This window comes from Oncorhynchus nerka, linkage group LG15, assembly GCF_034236695.1.
Source record: "Oncorhynchus nerka isolate Pitt River linkage group LG15, Oner_Uvic_2.0, whole genome shotgun sequence".
NCBI lineage: Eukaryota > Metazoa > Chordata > Actinopteri > Salmoniformes > Salmonidae > Oncorhynchus > Oncorhynchus nerka.
In genome coordinates, this window is record NC_088410.1 from 103,828,983 (window position 1) to 103,854,639 (window position 25,657).

Genomic DNA, 25,657 nt, shown 5'->3' on the forward strand with positions numbered 1-25,657 from the left:
ATATTATTGTTATTATTATCTATATTACTATCTATATTATTGTTATTATTATCTATATTATTATCTATATTATTATTATTATTATCTATATTATTATCTATATTATTATCTATATTATTATCTATATTATTGTTATTATTATCTATATTACTATCTATATTATTATCTATATTATTATCTATATTATTGTTATTATTATCTATATTATTATCTATATTATTATCTATATTACTATCTATATTACTATCTATATTATTGTTATTATTATCTATATTATTGTTATTATTATCTATATTATTACATTTACATTTTACATTTAAGTCATTTAGCAGACGCTCTTATCCAGAGCGACTTACAAATTGGTGCTTTCACCTTATGACATCCAGTGGAACAGCCACTTTACAATAGTGCATCTAGGTCTTTTAAGGGGGGGGAGAAGGATTACTTTATCCTATCCTAGGTATTCCTTAAAGAGGTGGGGTTTCAGGTGTCTCCGGAAGGTGGTGATTGACTCCGCTGTCCTGGCGTCGTGAGGGAGTATGTTCCACCATTGGGGGCCAGAGCAGCGAACAGTTTTGACTGGGCTGAGCGGGAACTGTACTTCCTCAGTGGTAGGGAGGCGAGCAGGCCAGAGGTGGATGAACGCAGTGCCCTTGTTTGGGTGTAGGGCCTGATCAGAGCCTGGAGGTAGTGAGGTGCCGTTCCCCTCACAGCTCCGTAGGCAAGCACCATGGTCTTGTAGCGGATGCGAGCTTCAACTGGAAGCCAGTGGAGAGAGCGGAGGAGCGGGGTGACGTGAGAGAACTTGGGAAGGTTGAACACCAGACGGGCTGCGGCGTTCTGGATGAGTTGTAGGGGTTTAATGGCACAGGCAGGGAGCCCAGCCAACAGCGAGTTGCAGTAATCCAGACGGGAGATGACAAGTGCCTGGATTAGGACCTGCGCCGCTTCCTGTGTGAGGCAGGGTCGTACTCTGCGGATGTTGTAGAGCATGAACCTACAAGAACGGGCCACCGCCTTGATGTTATTTGAGAACGACAGGGTGTTGTCCAGGATCACGCCAATGTTCTTAGCGCTCTGGGACGAGGACACAATGGAGTTGTCAACCGTGATGGCGAGATCATGGAACGGGCAGTCCTTCCCGGGAGGAAGAGCAGCTCCGTCTTGCCGAGGTTCAGCTTGAGGTGATGATCCGTCATCCACACTGATATGTCTGCCAGACATGCAGAGATGCGATTCGCCACCTGGTCGTCAGAAGGGGGAAAGGAGAAGATTAATTGTGTGTCGTCTGCATAGCAATGATAGGAGAGACCATGTGAGGTTATGACAGAGCCAAGTGACTTGGTGTATAGCGAGAATAGGAGAGGGCCTAGAACAGAGCCCTGGGGGACACCAGTGGTGAGAGCACGTGGTGAGGAGACGGATTCTCGCCACGCCACCTGGTAGGAGCGACCTGTCAGGTAGGACGCAATCCAAGCGTGGGCCGCGCCGGAGATGCCCAACTCGGAGAGGGTGGAGAGGAGGATCTGATGGTTCACAGTATCGAAGGCAGCCGATAGGTCTAGAAGGATGAGAGCAGAGGAGAGAGTTAGCTTTAGCAGAGCGGAGCGCCTCCGTGATACAGAGAAGAGCAGTCTCAGTTGAATGACTAGTCTTGAAACCTGACTGATTTGGATCAAGAAGGTCATTCTGAGAGAGATAGCGGGAGAGCTGGCCAAGGACGGCACGTTCAAGAGTTTTGGAGAGAAAAGAAAGAAGGGATACTGGTCTGTAGTTGTTGACATCGGAGGGATCGAGTGTAGGTTTTTCAGAAGGGGTGCAACTCTCGCTCTCTTGAAGACGGGAGGGACGTAGCCAGCGGTCAGGGATGAGTTGATGAGCGAGGTGAGGTAAGGGAGAAGGTCACCGGAGATGGTCTGGAGAAGAGAGGAGGGGATAGGGTCAAGCGGGCAGGTTGTTGGGCGGCCGGCCGTCACAAGACGCGAGATGTCATCTGGAGAGAGAGGGGAGAAAGAGGTCAGAGCACAGGGTAGGGCAGTGTGAGCAGAACCAGCGGTGTCGTTTGACTTAGCAAACGAGGATCGGATGTCGTCGACCTTCTTTTCAAAATGGTTGACGAAGTCATCTGCAGAGAGGGAGGAGGGGGAGCGGGAGGAGGATTCAAGAGGGAGGAGAAGGTGGCAAAGAGCTTCCTAGGGTTAGAGGCAGATGCTTGGAATTTAGAGTGGTAGAAAGTGGCTTTAGCAGCAGAGACAGAGGAGGAAAATGTAGAGAGGAGGGAGTGAAAGGATGCCAGGTCTGCAGGGAGGCGAGTTTTCCTCCATTTCCGCACGGCTGCCCGGAGCCCTGTTCTGTGAGCTCGCAATGAGTCGTCGAGCCACGGAGCGGGAGGGGAGGACCGAGCCGGCCTGGAGGATAGGGGACATAGAGAGTCAAAGGATGCAGAAAGGGAGGAGAGGAGGGTTGAGGAGGCAGAATCAGGAGATAGGTTGGAGAAGGTTTGAGCAGAGGGAAGAGATGATAGGATGGAAGAGGAGAGAGTAGCGGGGAGAGAGAGCGAAGGTTGGGACGGCGCGATACCATCCGAGTAGGGGCAGTGTGGGAAGTGTTGGATGAGAGCGAGAGGGAAAAGGATACAAGGTAGTGGTCGGAGACTTGGAGGGGAGTTGCAATGAGGTTAGTGGAGGAACAGCATCTAGTAAAGATGAGGTCGAGCGTATTGCCTGCCTTGTGAGTAGGGGAAGGTGAGAGGGTGAGGTCAAAAGAGGAGAGGAGTGGAAAGAAGGAGGCAGAGAGGAATGAGTCAAAGGTAGACGTGGGGAGGTTAAAGTCGCCCAGAACTGTGAGAGGTGAGCCGTCCTCAGGAAAGGAGCTTATCAAGGCATCAAGCTCATTGATGAACTCTCCGAGGGAACCTGGAGGGCGATAAATGATAAGGATGTTAAGCTTGAAAGGGCTGGTAACTGTGACAGCATGGAATTCAAAGGAGGCGATAGACAGATGGGTAAGGGGAGAAAGAGAATGACCACTTGGGAGAGATGAGGATCCCGGTGCCACCACCCCGCTGACCAGAAGCTCTCGGCGTGTGCGAGCACGTGGGCGGACGAAGAGAGAGCAGTAGGAGTAGCGGTGTTGTCTGTGGTGATCCATGTTTCCGTCAGAGCCAAGAAGTCGAGGGACTGGAGGAGACATAGGCTGAGATGAACTCTGCCTTGTTGGCCGCAGATCGGCAGTTCCAGAGGCTACCGGAGACCTGGAACTCCACGTGGGTCGTGCGCGCTGGGACCACCAGATTAGGGTGGCTGCGGCCATGCGGTGTGGAGCGTTTGTATGGTCTGTGCAGAGAGGAGAGAACAGGGATAGACAGACACATAGTTGACAGGCTAGAGAAGAGGCTACGCTAATGCAGAGGAGATTGGAATGACAAGTGGACTACACGTCTCGAATGTTCAGAAAGTTAAGCTTACGTAGCAAGAATCTAATTGACTAAAATGATTAAAATGATAGAGTACTGCTGGGGTAGGCTAGCTGCGTTGTTGACACTACCCTAATCAAGTCGTACCGTTGAGTGTGAAGTTTCTACAATGCTGCTTATCGGGAGCTATTATCTATATTATTATCTATATTATTATCTATATTATTATCTATATTATTGTTATTATTATCTATATTATTATCTATATTATTATCTATATTATTATCTATATTGTTATCTATATTATTGTTATTATTATCTATATTATTGTTATTATTATCTATATTATTATCTATATTATTATCTATATTATTATCTATATTGTTATCTATATTATTATCTATATTATTATCTATATTATTGTTATTATTATCTATATTATTATCTATATTATTGTCTATATTATTATCTATATTATTATCTATATTATTGTTATTATTATCTATATTATTATCTATATTATTGTCTATATTATTATCTATATTATTGTTATTATTATCTATATTATTATCTATATTATTGTTATTATTATCTCTATTATTATCTATATTATTGTCTATATTATTATCTATATTATTATCTATATTAGTGTTATTATTATCTATATTATTATCTATATTATCTATATTATTATCTATATTATTATCTATATTATTGTTATTATTATTGTTATTATTATCTATATTATTATTTATATTACTATCTATATTATTGTTATTATTATCTATATTATTATTATTATTATCTATATTATTATCTATATTATTGTTATTATTATCTATATTATTGTTATTATTATCTATATTATTATCTATATTATTATTATTATTATCTATATTATTATCTATATTACTATCTATATTATTATCTATATTATTATCTATATTATTGTTATTATTATCTATATTATTATCTATATTATTATTATTATTATTATCTATATTATTATCTATATTATTATTATTATTATCTATATTATTATCTATATTATTGTTATTATTATCTATATTATTATCTATATTATTATCTATATTATTATCTATATTATTGTTATTATTATCCATATTATTATCTATATTGTTATTATTATTATCTATATTATTATTATTATTATCTATATTATTATCTATGTTATTATCTATATTATTATCTATATTATTGTTATTATTATCTATATTATTATCTATATTATTATCTATATTGTTATCTATATTATTGTTATTATTATCTATATTATTATCTATATTATTGTTATTATTATCTATATTATTGTTATTATTATCTATATTATTATCTATATTATTATCTATATTATTTTCTATATTATTGTTATTATTATCTATATTACTATCTATATTATTGTTATTATTATCTATATTATTATCTATATTATTATCTATATTATAGTTATTATTATCTATATTATTATTATTATTATCTATATTATTATCTATATTATTATCTATATTATAGTTATTATTATCTATATTATTATCTATATTATCTATATTATTATCTATATTACTATCTATACTATTATCTATATTATTGTTATTATTATCTATATTATTATCTATATTATTGTTATTATTATCTATATTATTATCTATATTATTATCTATATTACTATCGATATTACTATATCTATATTATTATCTATATTATTATCTATATTATTATCTATATTACTATCGATATTACTATATCTATATTATTATCTATATTACTATCTATATTATTATCTATATTATTGTTATTATTATCTATTTATTATCTATATTATTATCTATATTATTATCTATATTATTGTTATTATTATTGTTATTATTATCTATATTATTGTTATTATTATCTATATTATTATTATTATTATCTATATTATTATCTATATTATTGTTATTATTATCTATATTATTGTTATTATTATCTATATTATTATCTATATTATTATTATTATTATCTATATTATTATCTATATTACTATCTATATTATTATCTATATTATTATCTATATTATTGTTATTATTATCTATATTATTATCTATATTATTATTATTATTATTATCTATATTATTATCTATATTATTATTATTATTATCTATATTATTATCTATATTATTTTTATTATTATCTATATTATTATCTATATTATTGTTATTATTATCCATATTATTATCTATATTGTTATTATTATTATCTATATTATTATCTATATTATTATTATTATTATCTATATTATTATCTATATTATTATCTATATTATTATCTATATTATTGTTATTATTATCTATATTATTATCTATATTATTATCTATATTATTATCTATATTGTTATCTATATTATTATCTATATTATTGTTATTATTATCTATATTATTATCTATATTATTGTTATTATTATCTATATTATTGTTATTATTATCTATATTATTATCTATATTATTATCTATATTATTGTTATTATTATCTATATTATTATCTATATTATTATCTATATTATTATCTATATTATTGTTATTATTATCCATATTATTATCTATATTGTTATTATTATTATCTATATTATTATCTATATTATTATCTATATTATTATCTATATTATTATCTATATTATTGTTATTATTATCTATATTATTATCTATATTATTATCTATATTATTGTTATTATTATCTATATTATTGTTATTATTATCTATATTATTATCTATATTATTATCTATATTATTTTCTATATTATTGTTATTATTATCTATATTACTATCTATATTATTGTTATTATTATCTATATTATTATCTATATTATTATCTATATTATAGTTATTATTATCTATATTATTATTATTATTATCTATATTATTATCTATATTATTATCTATATTATAGTTATTATTATCTATATTATTATCTATATTATCTATATTATTATCTATATTACTATCTATACTATTATCTATATTATTGTTATTATTATCTATATTATTATCTATATTATTGTTATTATTATCTATATTATTATCTATATTATTATCTATATTACTATCGATATTACTATATCTATATTATTATCTATATTATTATCTATATTATTATCTATATTACTATCGATATTACCATATCTATATTATTATCTATATTACTATCTATATTATTATCTATATTATTGTTATTATTATCTATTTATTATCTATATTATTATCTATATTATTATCTATATTATTGTTATTATTATTGTTATTATTATCTATATTATTGTTATTATTATCTATATTATTATTATTATTATCTATATTATTATCTATATTATTGTTATTATTATCTATATTATTGTTATTATTATCTATATTATTATCTATATTATTATTATTATTATCTATATTATTATCTATATTACTATCTATATTATTATCTATATTATTATCTATATTATTGTTATTATTATCTATATTATTATCTATATTATTATTATTATTATTATCTATATTATTATCTATATTATTATTATTATTATCTATATTATTATCTATATAATTTTTATTATTATCTATATTATTATCTATATTATTATCTATATTATTATCTATATTATTGTTATTATTATCCATATTATTATCTATATTGTTATTATTATTATCTATATTATTATCTATATTATTATTATTATTATCTATATTATTATCTATATTATTATCTATATTATTATCTATATTATTGTTATTATTATCTATATTATTATCTATATTATTATCTATATTATTATCTATATTGTTATCTATATTATTATCTATATTATTGTTATTATTATCTATATTATTATCTATATTATTGTTATTATTATCTATATTATTGTTATTATTATCTATATTATTATCTATATTATTATCTATATTATTGTTATTATTATCTATATTATTATCTATATTATTATCTATATTATTATCTATATTATTGTTATTATTATCCATATTATTATCTATATTGTTATTATTATTATCTATATTATTATCTATATTATTATTATTATTATCTATATTATTATCTATATTATTATCTATATTATTATCTATATTATTGTTATTATTATCTATATTATTATCTATATTATTATCTATATTATTATCTATATTATTGTTATTATTATCTATATTATTATCTATATTATTATCTATATTATTATCTATATTATTATCTATATTATTGTTATTATTATCTATATTATTGTTATTATTATCTATATTATTATCTATATTATTGTTATTATTATCTATATTATTATCTATATTATTATCTATATTATTGTTATTATTATCTATATTATTGTTATTATTATCTATATTATTATCTATATTATTATCTATATTATTTTCTATATTATTGTTATTATTATCTATATTACTATCTATATTATTGTTATTATTATCTATATTATTATCTATATTATTATCTATATTATAGTTATTATTATCTATATTATTATTATTATTATCTATATTATTATCTATATTATTATCTATATTATAGTTATTATTATCTATATTATTATCTATATTATCTATATTATTATCTATATTACTATCTATACTATTATCTATATTATTGTTATTATTATCTATATTATTATCTATATTATTGTTATTATTATCTATATTATTATCTATATTACTATCGATATTACTATATCTATATTATTATCTATATTACTATCTATATTATTATCTATATTATTATCTATATTATTGTTATTATTATCTATTTATTATCTATATTATTATCTATATTATTATCTATATTATTGTTATTATTATTGTTATTATTATCTATATTATTATTATTATTATCTATATTATTATCTATATTATTGTTATTATTATCTATATTATTGTTATTATTATCTATATTATTATCTATATTATTATTATTATTATCTATATTATTATCTATATTACTATCTATATTATTATCTATATTATTATCTATATTATTGTTATTATTATCTATATTATTATCTATATTATTATTATTATTATTATCTATATTATTATCTATATTATTATTATTATTATCTATATTATTATCTATATTATTGTTATTATTATCTATATTATTATCTATATTATTATTATTATTATCTATATTATTATCTATATTATTATCTATATTATTGTCTATATTATTATCTATATTATTATCTATATTATTATCTATATTATTATCTATATTATTGTTATTATTATCTATATTATTATCTATATTATTATCTATATTATTGTTATTATTATCCATATTATTATCTATATTGTTATTATTATTATCTATATTATTATCTATATTATTATTATTATTATCTATATTATTATCTATATTATTATCTATATTATTATCTATATTATTGTTATTATTATCTATATTACTATCTATATTATTATCTATATTATTATCTATATTATTATCTATATTATTATTTATATTACTATCTATATTATTATTTATATTATTATCTATATTATTATTATTATTATTATTTATATTACTATCTATATTATTATTATTATCTATATTATTATCTATATTATTATTTATATTACTATCTATATTATTATTTATATTATTATCTATATTATTATTATTATTATTATTTATATTACTATCTATATTATTATTTATATTACTATCTATATTATTATTATTATCTATATTATTATCTATATTATTATTTATATTACTATCTATATTATTATCTATATTACTATCTATATTATTATCTATATTATTATCTATATTATTATCTATATTATTATCTATATTATTATCTATATTATTATTTATATTACTATCTATATTATTATCTATATTATTATCTATATTATTATCTATATTACTATCTATATTATTATCTATATTATTATCTATATTATTGTTATTATTATCTATTTATTATCTATATTATTATCTATATTATTATCTATATTATTGTTATTATTATTGTTATTATTATCTATATTATTGTTATTATTATCTATATTATTATTTATATTACTATCTATATTATTGTTATTATTATCTATATTATTATTATTATTATCTATATTATTATCTATATTATTGTTATTATTATCTATATTATTGTTATTATTATCTATATTATTATTGTTATTATTATTATTATTATCTATATTATTATCTATATTACTATCTATATTATTATCTATATTATTATCTATATTATTGTTATTATTATCTATATTATTATCTATATTATGATCTATATTATTGTTATTATTATCCATATTATTATCTATATTGTTATTATTATTATCTATATTATTATCTATATTATTATTATTATTATCTATATTATTATCTATATTATTATCTATATTGTTATTATTATTATCTATATTATTATCTATATTATTATTATTATTATCTATATTATTATCTATATTATTATCTATATTATTGTTATTATTATCTATATTACTATCTATATTATTATTTATATTACTATCTATATTATTATTATTATCTATATTATTATCTATATTATTATTTATATTACTATCTATATTATTATCTATATTACTATCTATATTATTATCTATATTATTATTTATATTACTATCTATATTACTATATCTATATTATTATTTATATTATTATCTATATTATTATTATTATTATTATTTATATTACTATCTATATTATTATTTATATTACTATCTATATTATTATTATTATCTATATTATTATCTATATTATTATTTATATTACTATCTATATTATTATCTATATTACTATCTATATTATTATCTATATTATTATCTATATTATTATCTATATTATTATCTATATTATTATTTATATTACTATCTATATTATTATCTATATTATTATCTATATTATTATCTATATTATTATTTATATTACTATCTATATTACTATCTATATTACTATCTATATTATTATCTATATTATTATCTATATTACTATCTATATTATTATCTATATTATTATCTATATTATTATCTATATTATTATCTATATTACCGCCAGGACAGCGGAGTCAATCACCACCTTCCGGAGACACCTGAAACCCCACCTCTTTAAGGAATACCTAGGATAGGATAAAGTAATCCTTCTCCCCCCCCCCTTAAAAGACCTAGATGCACTATTGTAAAGTGGCTGTTCCACTGGATGTCATAAGGTGAAAGCACCAATTTGTAAGTCGCTCTGGATAAGAGCGTCTGCTAAATGACTTAAATGTAAATGTATATTACTATCTATATTATTATCTATATTATTATCTATATTATTATTTATATTACTATCTATATTATTATCTATATTATTATCTATATTATTATCTATATTACTATCTATATTATTATCTATATTATTATCTATATTACTATCTATATTATTATCTATATTATTATCTATATTATTATCTATATTATTGTTATTATTATCTATATTATTATCTATATTATTATTTATATTACTATCTATATTATTATCTATATTATTATTATTATTTATATTACTATCTATACTATTATCTATATTATTATTATTATTACTATCCATATTACTATCTATATTATTATCTATATTACTATCTATATTACTATCTATATTATTATCTATATTACTATCCATATTACTATCTATATTACTATCTATACTATTATCTATATTACTATCTATATTATTATCTATATTATTATCTATATTATTATCTATATTATTATCTATATTACTATCTATATTATTATCTATATTATTATCTATATTACTATCTATACTATTATCTATATTACTATCTATATTATTATCTATATTATTATCTATATTATTATCTATATTACTATCTATACTATTATCTATATTACTATCCATATTACTATCTATACTATTATCTATATTACTATCTATATTATTATCTATATTATTATCTATACTATTATCTATATTACTATCTATATTATTATCTATATTACTATCTATATTATTATCTATATTATTATCTATATTACTATCTATATTATTATCTATATTACTATCCATATTACTATCTATATTACTATCTATACTATTATCTATATTACTATCTATATTATTATTTATATTACTATCTATATTATTATCTATATTATTATCTATATTATTATCTATATTACTATCTATATTATTATCTATATTATTATCTATATTACTATCTATATTATTATCTATATTATTATCTATATTATTATCTATATTATTGTTATTATTATCTATATTATTATCTATATTATTATTTATATTACTATCTATATTATTATCTATATTATTATTATTATTTATATTACTATCTATACTATTATCTATATTATTATTATTATTACTATCCATATTACTATCTATATTATTATCTATATTACTATCTATATTACTATCTATATTATTATCTATATTACTATCCATATTACTATCTATATTACTATCTATACTATTATCTATATTACTATCTATATTATTATCTATATTATTATCTATATTATTATCTATATTATTATCTATATTACTATCTATATTATTATCTATATTATTATCTATATTACTATCTATACTATTATCTATATTACTATCTATATTATTATCTATATTATTATCTATATTATTATCTATATTACTATCTATACTATTATCTATATTACTATCCATATTACTATCTATACTATTATCTATATTACTATCTATATTATTATCTATATTATTATCTATACTATTATCTATATTACTATCTATATTATTATCTATATTACTATCTATATTATTATCTATATTATTATCTATATTACTATCTATATTATTATCTATATTACTATCCATATTACTATCTATATTACTATCTATACTATTATCTATATTACTATCTATATTATTATCTATATTATTATCTATATTATTATCTATATTACTATCTATATTATCTATATTATTATCTATATTACTATCTATATTATTATCTATATTATTATCTATATTACTATCTATATTATTATCTATACTATTATCTATATTACTATCTATATTACTATCTATATTACTATCTATATTATTATCTATATTATTATTATTATTACTATCCATATTACTATCTATATTATTATCTATATTACTATCTATATTACTATCTATATTATTATCTATATTATTATCTATATTATTATCTATATTACTATCTATATTATTATCTATATTATTATCTATATTATTATCTATATTACTATCTATATTATCTATATTATTATCTATATTATTATCTATATTATTATTATTATTACTATCCATATTACTATCTATATTATTATCTATATTATTATCTATATTACTATCTATATTATCTATATTATTATCTATATTATTATCTATATTATTATTATTATTACTATCCATATTACTATCTATACTATTATCTATATTACTATCTATACTATTATCTATATTATTATCTATACTATTATCTATATTATTATCTATATTATTATCTATATTATTGTTATTATTATCTATATTATTATCTATACTATTATCTATATTACTATCTATATTATTATCTATATTATTATTATTACTATCTATATTATTATTATTACTATCTATATTATTATTATTATTTATATTACTATCTATATTATTATTATTATCTATATTATTATTATTATCTATATTACTATCTATATTATTATCTATACTATTATCTATATTACTATCTATATTATTATCTATATTATTATTATTATTACTATCCATATTACTATCTATATTATTTTTTACCTATATTACTATCTATATTACTGTCTATATTATTATCTATACTATTATCTATATTACTATCTATATTATTATCTATATTACTATCTATATTATTATCTATACTATTATCTATATTACTATCTATATTATTATCTATATTACTATCTATATTATTATCTATACTATTATCTATATTACTATCTATATTATTATCTATATTATTATTATTATTACTATCCATATTACTATCTATATTATTTTTTACCTATATTACTATCTATATTACTGTCTATATTATTATCAATACTGCATTGAGGGAAAACGCTGAAGAAAATAATTTCACTGTACTGTTTTACACCTGTCGTATCCTGTGCACATGGTGAATAGACTTTGAAACTTGATACGCATACCATTTTAACCATCATCACGTCCTGTCTCCATGTCTTTGACCTGTGACCTTTCTATGTGTGTGTAGTGTTTTGATGGTATCCATGGTAACGGGTCGTGTCGCTGCGAGGAACACTTCAAGGGGATCGCCTGTCACATCTGTTCTGACCCCAACAGACACGGAGAGAAGTGTGACCAGGGTGGGTATGAGTTACACTTTATAGTGCCCTATTCCCTATAGTGTGTACTACTGTTGACCACGCCCCCCAAAAAAAGTAGTGCACTATATAGGGAATAGGATGCCACTTGGGACACAGTAAAATATAATTTATCCAGTCCTGTCGTATCTAATCCCCATATGGAGCTGCCCAGGTGTGGTGCACCATAGAAAGGGCCATTTCACATTTCTCTCCTTGATTAAAAACTAAAGGAAAATCATGGTCAAATCTGACTTAAGAACCCTTATCATGTTTCTCCCCCCTCTCTCTGTCTCCCCTCTTTCCTCTCTCTGTCCCTCCCTCCCTCCCTCTCCCCTCTTTCCTCTCTCCTCTTCCTCCCCCTCCCCCTTTCTCTGTCTCCTCTCTTTCCTCTTTTTGTCCCTCCCTCTCTCCTCTTCCTCCCCCTCCCCTCTCTCTCTGTCTCCCCTCTTTCCTCTCTCTGTCCCTCCCTCCCTCCCTCTCTCCTCTTTCTCCCCCTGCCCCCTCTCTCTGTCTCCCCTCTTTCCTCTCTTTGTCCCTCCCTCCCTCCCTCTCTCCTCTTCCTCCCCCTCCCCTCTCTCTGTCTCCCCTCATTCCTCTCTTTGTCCCCCCCCCTCGTCGTCTCCAGATTGCCGCTGTCTCCATGGTGTGTGTGATAACCGCCCAGGCAGTAAGGGTGCATGTAGAGGGGGCTCCTGTCTGGAGGGTTACTCTGGAGACTACTGTGATAAGGAGGCTAAGGCCTGTAACTCTGATGGTCTATCTGAACACTGCCATGTACACGCCTTCTGCAGCTTTACCGGCAGCCACACCACGTAAGTATTACTTACTTAGCTTACTTATTGCTAGGCAAAGGGTCTCAGTCAGTGCTCTAAAGGGCCTCAGTCAGTGCTCTAAAGGGCCTCAGTCAGTGCTCTAAAGGGCCTCAGTCAGTGCTCTAAAGGGCCTCAGTCAGTGCTCTAAAGGGCCTCAGTCAGTGCTCTAAAGGGCCTCAGTCAGTGCTCTAAAGGGCCTCAGTCAGTGCTCTAAAGGGTCTCAGTCAGTGCTCTAAAGGGTCTCAGTCAGTGCTCTAAAGGGCCTCAGTCAGTGCTCTAAAGGGCCTTAGTCAGTGCTCTAAAGGGCCTCAGTCAGTGCTGTAAAGGGTCTCAGTCAGTGCTCTATAGGGCCTCAGTCAGTGCTCTAAAGGGTCTCAGTCAGTGCTCTAAAGGGTCTCAGTCAGTGCTCTAGTTGGACTCAGTCAGTGCTCTAAAGGGCCTCAGTCAGTGCTCTAAAGGGTCTCAGTCAGTGCTCTAGTTGGACTCAGTCAGTGCTCTAAAGGGCCTCAGTCAGTGCTCTAAAGGGCCTCAGTGTAACGTTATAGATGTTTTACCCCATGTGTGTGTCCCTGTGTGTAACAGGTGTGTGTGTGTCCCTGTGTGTAACAGGTGTGTGTGTGTCCCTGTGTGTAACAGATGTGTGTGTCCCTGTGTGTAACAGATGTGTGTGTGTCCCTGTGTGTAACAGATGTGTGTGTGTCCCTGTGTGTAACAGATGTGTGTGTGTCCTTGTGTGTAACAGATGTGTGTGTGTCCCTGTGTGTAACAGATGTGTGTGTGTCCCTGTGTGTAACAGATGTGTGTGTGTCCCTGTGTGTAACAGATGTGTGTGTGTCCTTGTGTGTAACAGATGTGTGTGTATCCCTGTGTGTAACAGATGTGTGTGTGTCCCTGTGTGTAACAGGTGTGTGTGTGTCCCTGTTTGTAACAGGTGTGTGTGTGTCCCTGTGTGTAACAGATGTGTGTGTGTCCCTGTGTGTAACAGGTATGTGTGTGTCCCTGTGTGTAACAGATGTGTGTGTGTCCCTGTGTGTAACAGATGTGTGTGTGTCCCTGTGTGTAACAGGTGTGTGTGTGTGTGTCCCTGTGTGTAACATGTGTGTGTGTCCCTGTGTGTAACAGATGTGTGTGTGTCCCTGTGTGTAACAGGTGTGTGTGTGTCCCTGTGTGTAACAGGTGTGTGTGTGCCCCTGTGTGTAACAGGTGTGTGTGTGTCCCTGTGTGTAACAGGTGTGTGTGTGTCCCTGTGTGTAACAGGTGTGTGTGTGTCCCTGTGTGTAACAGATGTGTGTGTGTGTCCCTGTGTGTAACAGATGTGTGTGTGTCCCTGTGTGTAACAGGTGTGTGTGTCCCTGTGTGTAACAGATGTGTGTGTGTCCCTGTGTGTAACAGGTGTGTGTGTGTTCCTGTGTGTAACAGATGTGTGTGTGTCCCTGTGTGTAACAGATGTGTGTGTGTGTGCCCATGTGTGTAACAGATGTGTGTGTGTCCCTGTGTGTAACAGATGTGTGTGTGTCCCTGTGTGTAACAGATGTGTGTGTGTCCCTGTGTGTAACAGATGTGTGTGTGTCTCTGTGTGTAACAGATGTGTGTGTGTCCCTGTGTGTAACAGGTGTGTGTGTGTCCCTGTGTGTAACAGATGTGTGTGTGTCCCTGTGTGTAACAGGTGTGTGTGTGTCCCTGTGTGTAACAGATGTGTGTGTGTCCCTGTGTGTAACAGGTGTGTGTGTGTCCGTGTGTTACAGATGTGTGTGTGTCCCTGTGTGTAACAGATGTGTGTGTGTCCCTGTGTGTAACAGGTGTGTGTGTGTGTGTCCTTGTGTGTAACAGATGTGTGTGTGTCCCTGTGTGTAACAGATGTGTGTGTGTCCCTGTGTGTAACAGGTGTGTGTGTGTCCCTGTGTGTAACAGGTGTGTGTGTGCCCCTGTGTGTAACAGGTGTGTGTGTGTCCCTGTGTGTAACAGATGTGTGTGTGTCCCTGTGTGTAACAGATGTGTGTGTGTCTCTGTGTGTAACAGATGTGTGTGTGTCCCTGTGTGTAACAGGTGTGTGTGTGTCCCTGTGTGTAACAGATGTGTGTGTGTCCCTGTGTGTAACAGGTGTGTGTGTGTCCCTGTGTGTAACAGATGTGTGTGTGTCCCTGTGTGTAACAGGTGTGTGTGTGTCCGTGTGTTACAGATGTGTGTGTGTCCCTGTGTGTAACAGATGTGTGTGTGTCCCTGTGTGTAACAGGTGTGTGTGTGTGTGTCCTTGTGTGTAACAGATGTGTGTGTGTCCCTGTGTGTAACAGGTGTGTGTGTGTCCCTGTGTGTAACAGATGTGTGTGTGTCCCTGTGTGTAACAGGTGTGTGTGTGTCCCTGTGTGTAACAGGTGTGTGTGTGCCCCTGTGTGTAACAGGTGTGTGTGTGTCCCTGTGTGTAACAGGTGTGTGTGTGTCCCTGTGTGTAACAGGTGTGTGTGTGTCCCTGTGTGTAACAGATGTGTGTGTGTGTCCCTGTGTGTAACAGATGTGTGTGTGTCCCTGTGTGTAACAGGTGTGTGTGTCCCTGTGTGTAACAGATGTGTGTGTGTCCCTGTGTGTAACAGATGTGTGTGTGTCCCTGTGTGTAACAGGTGTGTGTGTGTTCCTGTGTGTAACAGATGTGTGTGTGTCCCTGTGTGTAACAGATGTGTGTGTGTGTGTCCATGTGTGTAACAGATGTGTGTGAGTCCCTGTGTGTAACAGATGTGTGTGTGTCCCTGTGTGTAACAGATGTGTGTGTGTCCCTGTGTGTAACAGATGTGTGTGTGTCTCTGTGTGTAACAGATGTGTGTGTGTCCCTGTGTGTAACAGGTGTGTGTGTGTCCCTGTGTGTAACAGATGTGTGTGTGTCCCTGTGTGTAACAGGTGTGTGTGTGTCCCTGTGTGTAACAGGTGTGTGTGTGTCCCTGTGTGTAACAGGTGTGTGTGTGTGTGTCCTTGTGTGTAACAGATGTGTGTGTGTCCCTGAATGTAACAGATGTGTGTGTGTCCCTGTGTGTAACAGGTGTGTGTGTGTCCCTGTGTGTAACAGATCTGTGTGTGTCCCTGTGTGTAACAGGTGTGTGTGTCCCTGTGTGTAACAGATGTGTGTGTGTCCCTGTGTGTAACAGATGTGTGTGTGTCCCTGTGTGTAACAGGTGTGTGTGTGTGTGTCCTTGTGTGTAACAGATGTGTGTGTGTCCCTGTGTGTAACAGATGTGTGTGTGTCCCTGTGTGTAACAGGTGTGTGTGTGTCCCTGTGTGTAACAGGTGTGTGTGTGCCCCTGTGTGTAACAGGTGTGTGTGTGTCCCTGTGTGTAACAGGTGTGTGTGTGTCCCTGTGTGTAACAGGTGTGTGTGTGTCCCTGTGTGTAACAGGTGTGTGTGTGCCCCTGTGTGTAACAGGTGTGTGTGTGTCCCTGTGTGTAACAGGTGTGTGTGTGTCCCTGTGTGTAACAGGTGTGTGTGTGTCCCTGTGTGTAACAGATGTGTGTGTGTGTCCCTGTGTGTAACAGATGTGTGTGTGTCCCTGTGTGTAACAGGTGTGTGTGTCCCTGTGTGTAACAGATGTGTGTGTGTCCCTGTGTGTAACAGATGTGTGTGTGTCCCTGTGTGTAACAGGTGTGTGTGTGTTCCTGTGTGTAACAGATGTGTGTGTGTCCCTGTGTGTAACAGATGTGTGTGTGTGTGTCCATGTGTGTAACAGATGTGTGTGAGTCCCTGTGTGTAACAGATGTGTGTGTGTCCCTGTGTGTAACAGATGTGTGTGTGTCCCTGTGTGTAACAGATGTGTGTGTGTCTCTGTGTGTAACAGATGTGTGTGTGTCCCTGTGTGTAACAGGTGTGTGTGTGTCCCTGTGTGTAACAGATGTGTGTGTGTCCCTGTGTGTAACAGGTGTGTGTGTGTCCCTGTGTGTAACAGGTGTGTGTGTGTCCCTGTGTGTAACAGGTGTGTGTGTGTGTGTCCTTGTGTGTAACAGATGTGTGTGTGTCCCTGAATGTAACAGATGTGTGTGTGTCCCTGTGTGTAACAGGTGTGTGTGTGTCCCTGTGTGTAACAGATCTGTGTGTGTCCCTGTGTGTAACAGGTGTGTGTGTGTCCCTGTGTGTAACAGATGTGTGTGTGTCCCTGTGTGTAACAGATGTGTGTGTGTCCCTGTGTGTAACAGGTGTGTGTGTGTGTGTCCTTGTGTGTAACAGATGTGTGTGTGTCCCTGTGTGTAACAGATGTGTGTGTGTCCCTGTGTGTAACAGGTGTGTGTGTGTCCCTGTGTGTAACAGGTGTGTGTGTGCCCCTGTGTGTAACAGGTGTGTGTGTGTCCCTGTGTGTAACAGGTGTGTGTGTGTGTGTCCTTGTGTGTAACAGATGTGTGTGTGTCCCTGTGTGTAACAGATGTGTGTGTGTCCCTGTGTGTAACAGGTGTGTGTGTGTCCCTGTGTGTAACAGGTGTGTGTGTGCCCCTGTGTGTAACAGGTGTGTGTGTGTCCCTGTGTGTAACAGGTGTGTGTGTGTCCCTGTGTGTAACAGATGTGTGTGTGTGTCCCTGTGTGTAACAGATGTGTGTGTGTCCCTGTGTGTAACAGGTGTGTGTGTGTCCCTGTGTGTAACAGATGTGTGTTTGTCCCTGTGTGTAACAGATGTGTGTGTGTCCCTGTGTGTAACAGATGTGTGTGTGTCCCTGTGTGTAACAGATGTGTGTGTGTCTCTGTGTGTAACAGATGTGTGTGTGTCCCTGTGTGTAACAGGTGTGTGTGTGTCCCTGTGTGTAACAGTTGTGTGTGTGTCCCTGTGTGTAACAGGTGTGTGTGTGTCCCTGTGTGTAACAGGTGTGTGTGTGTGTCCCTGTGTGTAACACGTGTGTGTGTGTCCCTGTGTGTAACAGGTGTGTGTGTGCCCCTGTGTGTAACAGGTGTGTGTGTGTCCCTGTGTGTAACAGGTGTGTGTGTGTGTGTCCTTGTGTGTAACAGATGTGTGTGTGTCCCTGAATGTAACAGATGTGTGTGTGTCCCTGTGTGTAACAGGTGTGTGTGTGTCCCTGTGTGTAACAGATCTGTGTGTGTCCCTGTGTGTAACAGGTGTGTGTGTGTCCCTGTGTGTAACAGATGTGTGTGTGTCCCTGTGTGTAACAGATGTGTGTGTGTCCCTGTGTGTAACAGGTGTGTGTGTGTGTGTCCTTGTGTGTAACAGATGTGTGTGTGTCCCTGTGTGTAACAGATGTGTGTGTGTCCCTGTGTGTAACAGGTGTGTGTGTGTCCCTGTGTGTAACAGGTGTGTGTGTGCCCCTGTGTGTAACAGGTGTGTGTGTGTCCCTGTGTGTAACAGCTGTGTGTGTGTCCCTGTGTGTAACAGGTGTGTGTGTGTGTGTCCTTGTGTGTAACAGATGTGTGTGTGTCCCTGTGTGTAACAGATGTGTGTGTGTCCCTGTGTGTAACAGGTGTGTGTGTGTGTCCCTGTGTGTAACACGTGTGTGTGTGTCCCTGTGTGTAACAGGTGTGTGTGTGTCCCTGTGTGTAACAGGTGTGTGTGTGTGTCCCTGTGTGTAACAGGTGTGTGTGTGTCCCTGTGTGTAACAGGTGTGTGTGTGCCCCTGTGTAACAGGTGTGCGTGTGTCCCTGTGTGTAACAGGTGTGTGTGTGTCCCTGTGTGTAACAGGTGTGTGTGTGTCCCTGTGTGTAACAGATGTGTGTGTGTCCCTGTGTGTAACAGATGTGTGTGTGTCCCTGTGTGTAACAGATGTGTGTGTGTCCTTGTGTGTAACAGATGTGTGTGTATCCCTGTGTGTAACAGATGTGTGTGTGTCCCTGTGTGTAACAGGTGTGTGTGTGTCCCTGTCTGTAACAGGTGTGTGTGTGTCCCTGTGTGTAACAGATGTGTGTGTGTCCCTGTGTGTAACAGGTGTGTGTGTGTCCCTGTGTGTAACAGATGTGTGTGTGTCCCTGTGTGTAACAGATGTGTATGTGTCCCTGTGTGTAACAGGTGTGTGTGTGTGTGTCCTTGTGTGTAACAGATGTGTGTGTGTCCCTGTGTGTAACAGATGTGTGTGTGTCCCTGTGTGTAACAGGTGTGTGTGTGTCCCTGTGTGTAACAGGTGTGTGTGTGTCCCTGTGTGTAACAGGTGTGTGTGTGTCCCTGTGTGTAACAGGTGTGTGTGTGTCCCTGTGTGTAACAGGTGTGTGTGTGTCCCTGTGTGTAACAGATGTGTGTGTGTGTCCCTGTGTGTAACAGATGTGTGTGTGTCCCTGTGTGTAACAGGTGTGTGTGTGTCCCTGTGTGTAACAGATGTGTGTGTGTCCCTGTGTGTAACAGATGTGTGTGTGTCCCTGTGTGTAACAGGTGTGTGTGTGTTCCTGTGTGTAACAGATGTGTGTGTGTCCCTGTGTGTAACAGATGTGTGTGTGTGTGCCCATGTGTGTAACAGATGTGTGTTTGTCCCTGTGTGTAACAGATGTGTGTGTGTCCCTGTGTGTAACAGATGTGTGTGTGTCCCTGTGTGTAACAGATGTGTGTGTGTCTCTGTGTGTAACAGATGTGTGTGTGTCCCTGTGTGTAACAGGTGTGTGTGTGTCCCTGTGTGTAACAGATGTGTGTGTGTCCCTGTGTGTAACAGGTGTGTGTGTGTCCCTGTGTGTAACAGGTGTGTGTGTGTGTCCCTGTGTGTAACAGGTGTGTGTGTGTCCCTGTGTGTAACAGGTGTGTGTGTGCCCCTGTGTGTAACAGGTGTGTGTGTGTCCCTGTGTGTAACAGGTGTGTGTGTGTGTGTCCTTGTGTGTAACAGATGTGTGTGTGTCCCTGAATGTAACAGATGTGTGTGTGTCCCTGTGTGTAACAGGTGTGTGTGTGTCCCTGTGTGTAACAGATGTGTGTGTGTCCCTGTGTGTAACAGGTGTGTGTGTGTCCCTGTGTGTAACAGATGTGTGTGTGTCCCTGTGTGTAACAGATGTGTGTGTGTCTCTGTGTGTAACAGATGTGTGTGTGTCCCTGTGTGTAACAGGTGTGTGTGTGTCCCTGTGTGTAACAGGTGTGTGTGAGTCCCTGTGTGTAACAGATGTGTGTGTGTCCCTGTGTGTAACAGATGTGTGTGTCTCCCTTTGTGTAACAGGTGTGTGTGTGTCCCTGTGTGTAACAGATGTGTGTGTGTCCCTGTGTGTAACAAGTGTGTGTGTGTCCCTGTTTGTAACAGGTGTGTGTGTGTCCCTGTGTGTAACAGATGTGTGTGTGTCCCTGTGTGTAACAGGTGTGTGTGTGTCCCTGTGTGTAACAGGTGTGTGTGTGTCCCTGTGTGTAACAGATGTGTGTGTGTCCTTGTGTGTAACAGATGTGTGTGTGTCCCTGTGTGTAACAGATGTGTGTGTGTCCCTGTGTGTAAGAGGTGTGTGTGTGTCCCTGTGTGTAACAGGTGTATGTGTGTCCCTGTGTGTAACAGGTGTGTGTGTGTCCCTGTGTGTAACAGGTGTGTGTGTGTCCCTGTGTGTAACAGGTGTGTGTGTGTCCCTGTGTGTAACAGGTGTGTGTGTGTCCCTGTGTGTAACAGGTGTGTGTGTGTCCCTGTGTGTAACAGATGTGTGTGTGTGTCCCTGTGTGTAACAGATGTGTGTGTGTCCCTGTGTGTAACAGATGTGTGTGTGTCCCTGTGTGTAACAGATGTGTGTGTGTCCCTGTGTGTAACAGATGTGTGTGTGTCCCTGTGTGTAACAGATGTGTGTGTGTCCCTGTGTGTATCATGTGTGTGTGTGTCCCTGTGTGTAACAGGTGTGTGTGTGTCCCTGTGTGTAACAGGTGTGTGTGTGTGTCCCTGTGTGTAACAGGTGTGTGTGTGTCCCTGTGTGTAACAGGTGTGTGTGTGCCCCTGTGTGTAACAGGTGTGTGTGTGCCCCTGTGTGTAACAGGTGTGTGTGTGCCCCTGTGTGTAACAGGTGTGTGTATGTCCCTGTGTGTAACAGGTGTGTGTGTGTCCCTGTGTGTAACAGGTGTGTGTGTGTCCCTGTGTGTAACAGATGTGTGTGTGTTTCTTAAATTTTTCAATTCTACTTCGTGTTTTTTAATTAAATGTTTAATTATTATTATTATCTATATTATAATCTATACTATTGTCTATATTGTTATTATCTAAATTATAATATACCCTGCTCAAAAAAATAAAGGGAACACTAAAATAACACATCCTAGATCTGAATGAATGAAATATTCTTATTAAATACTTTATTCTTTACATAGTTGAATGTGCTGACAACAAAATCACACAACAATTATCAATGGAAATCAAATGTATCAACCCATGGAGGTCTGGATTTGGAGTCACACTCAAAATTAAAGTGGAAAACCACACTACAGGCGGAGCCAACTTTGATGTAATGTCCTTAAAACAAGTAAAAATGAGGCTCAGTAGTGTGTGTGGCCTCCACATGCCTGTATGACCTCCCTACAACGCCTGGGCATGCTCCTGATGAGGTGGCGGATGGTCTCCTGAGGGATCTCCTCCCAGACCTGGACATCCGCCAACTCCTGGACAGTCTGTGGTGCAACGTGGCGTTGGTGGATGGAGCGAGACATGATGTCCCAGATGTGCTCAATTGGATTCAGGTCTGGGGAACGGGCAGGCCAGTCCATAGCATCAATGCACTCCTCTTGCAGGAACTGCTGACACACTCCAGCTATATGAGGTCTAGCATTGTCTTGCATTAGGAGGAACCCAGGGCCAACCGCACCAGCATATGGTCTCACAAGGGGTCTGAGGATCTCATCTCGGTACCTAATGGTAGTCAGGCTACCTCTGGTGAGCACATGGAGGGCTGTGCGGCCCCCCAAAGAACTGCCACCCCACACCATGACTGACCCACCGCCAAACCGGTCATGCTGGAGGATGTTGCAGGCAGCAGAACATTCTCCACGGCGTCTCCAGACTCTGTCACGTCTGTCACGTGCTCAGTGTGAACCTGCTTTCATCTGTGAAGAGCACAGGGCGCCAGTGGTGAATTTGCATATCTTGGTGTTCTCTGGCAAATGCCAAACATCCTGCACGGTGTTGGGCTGTAAAGCACAACCCCCACCTGTGGACATCAGGCCCTCATACCACCCTCATGGAGTCTGTTTCTGACCGTTTGAGCAGACACATGCACATTTGTGGCCTGCTGGAGGTCATTTTGCAGGGCTCTGGCAGTGCTCCTCCTGCTCCTACTTGTACAAAGGCAGAGGTAGCGGTCCTGCTGCTGGGTTGTTGCCCTCCTATGGCCTCCTCCACATCTCCTGATGTACTGGCCAGTCTCCTGGTAGCACCTCCATGCTCTGGATACTACGCCGACAGACACAGCAAACCTTCTTGCCACAGCTCCCATTGATGTGCCATCCTGGATGAGCTGCACTACCTGAGCCACTTGTGTGGGTTGTAGACTCCGTCTCATGCTCCCACTAGAGTGAAAGCACCGCCAGCATTCAAAAGTGACCAAAACATCAGCCAGGAAGCATAGGAACTGAGAAGTGGTCTGTGGTCCCCACCTGCAGAACCACTCCTTTATTGGGGGTGTCTTGCTAATTGCCTATAATTTCCACCTGTTGTCTATTCCATTTGCACAACAGCATGTGAAATGTATTGTCAATCAGTGTTGCTTCCTAAGTGGACAGTTTGATTTCACAGAAGTGTGATTGACTTGGAGTTACATTGTGTTGTTTAAGTGTTCCCTTTATTTTTTTGAGCAGTGTATATTATAATCTATGTTATTCTCTATAGTATTATCTAGATTATAATCTATTTTATAATCTATATTATCATAATATAATCTATACTATTGTCTATGTTATTATTATCTATATCTATATTATTAACATGTGTGTGTGTCCCTGTGCGTGTCCCTGTGTGTGACAGGTGTGAGTGTATGCCGGGGTATGAAGGAGATGGACACTCCTGCATCCTGGTCAACCCCTGCCTGAAGGCTGACAGAGGAGGCTGTGATGTTAACGTAAGACCCCTCCAAAATGGCACCCTGTTCCCTATTTAGTGCACAACTTTTTACTAAGGCCCATATGGATTTCCTGTTTAGTCCTTCCTGATTTCTAGATTCTCTCAATCGGGTTTTGGGAATAGTTAATAACGGACGTTAACCGTATTGGTGTATTATAATAACCCTCTCCTCTGAGGTCCAGTGTGTTACCATATCCTCTCCTCTGAGGTCCAGTGTGTTACCATACCCTCTCCTCTGAGGTTCAGTGTGTTACCATATCCTCTCCTCTGAGGCCCAGTGTGTTACCATATCCTCTCCTCTGAGGCCCAGTGTGTTACCATATCCTCTCCTCTGAGGCCCAGTGTGTTACCATATCCTCTCCTCTGAGGTTCAGTGTGTTACCATACCCTCTCCTCTGAGGCCCAGTGTGTTACCATATCCTCTCCTCTGAGGCCCAGTGTGTTACCATACCCTCTCCTCTGAGGTCCAGTGTGTTACCATACCTTCTCCTCTGAGGCCCAGTGTGTTACCATACCCTCTCCTCTGAGGTCCAGTGTGTTACCATATCCTCTCCTCTGAGGCCCAGTGTGTTACCATACCCTCTCCTCTGAGGTCCAGTGTGTTACCATATCCTCTCCTCTGAGGCCCAGTGTGTTACCATATCCTCTCCTCTGAGGCCCAGTGTGTTACCATACCCTCTCCTCTGAGGCCCAGTGTGTTACCATATCCTCTCCTCTGAGGCCCAGTGTGTTACCATACCCTCTCCTCTGAGGTTCAGTGTGTTACCATACCCTCTCCTCTGAGGTCCAGTGTGTTACCATACCCTCTCCTCTGAGGTCCAGTGTGTTACCATATCCTCTCCTCTGAGGCCCAGTGTGTTACCATATCCTCTCCTCTGAGGTCCAGTGTGTTACCATACCCTCTCCTCTGAGGTTCAGTGTGTTACCATACCCTCTCCTCTGAGGTCCAGTGTGTTACCATATCCTCTCCTCTGAGGTCCAGTGTGTTACCATACCCTCTCCTCTGAGGTTCAGTGTGTTACCATA

At 34.4% G+C, this 25,657-nt stretch overlaps 1 protein-coding gene across 9 annotated transcripts in view; it reads left to right on the forward strand.

Moving 5' to 3' along the window:
• The window catches only part of stab1 (stabilin 1), a 284,951-nt gene that overhangs the window by 128,317 nt on the left and 130,977 nt on the right, over window positions 1-25,657 (forward strand). For all 9 annotated transcript variants that reach the window (XM_065002109.1, XM_065002108.1, XM_065002102.1 and 6 more), the window contains 3 exons: window positions 13,749-13,860; window positions 14,486-14,672; window positions 24,536-24,629. In XM_065002109.1, the coding sequence (XP_064858181.1) occupies window positions 13,749-13,860; window positions 14,486-14,672; window positions 24,536-24,629 (393 nt within the window). The remainder of the gene's footprint in view (window positions 1-13,748; window positions 13,861-14,485; window positions 14,673-24,535; window positions 24,630-25,657) is intronic.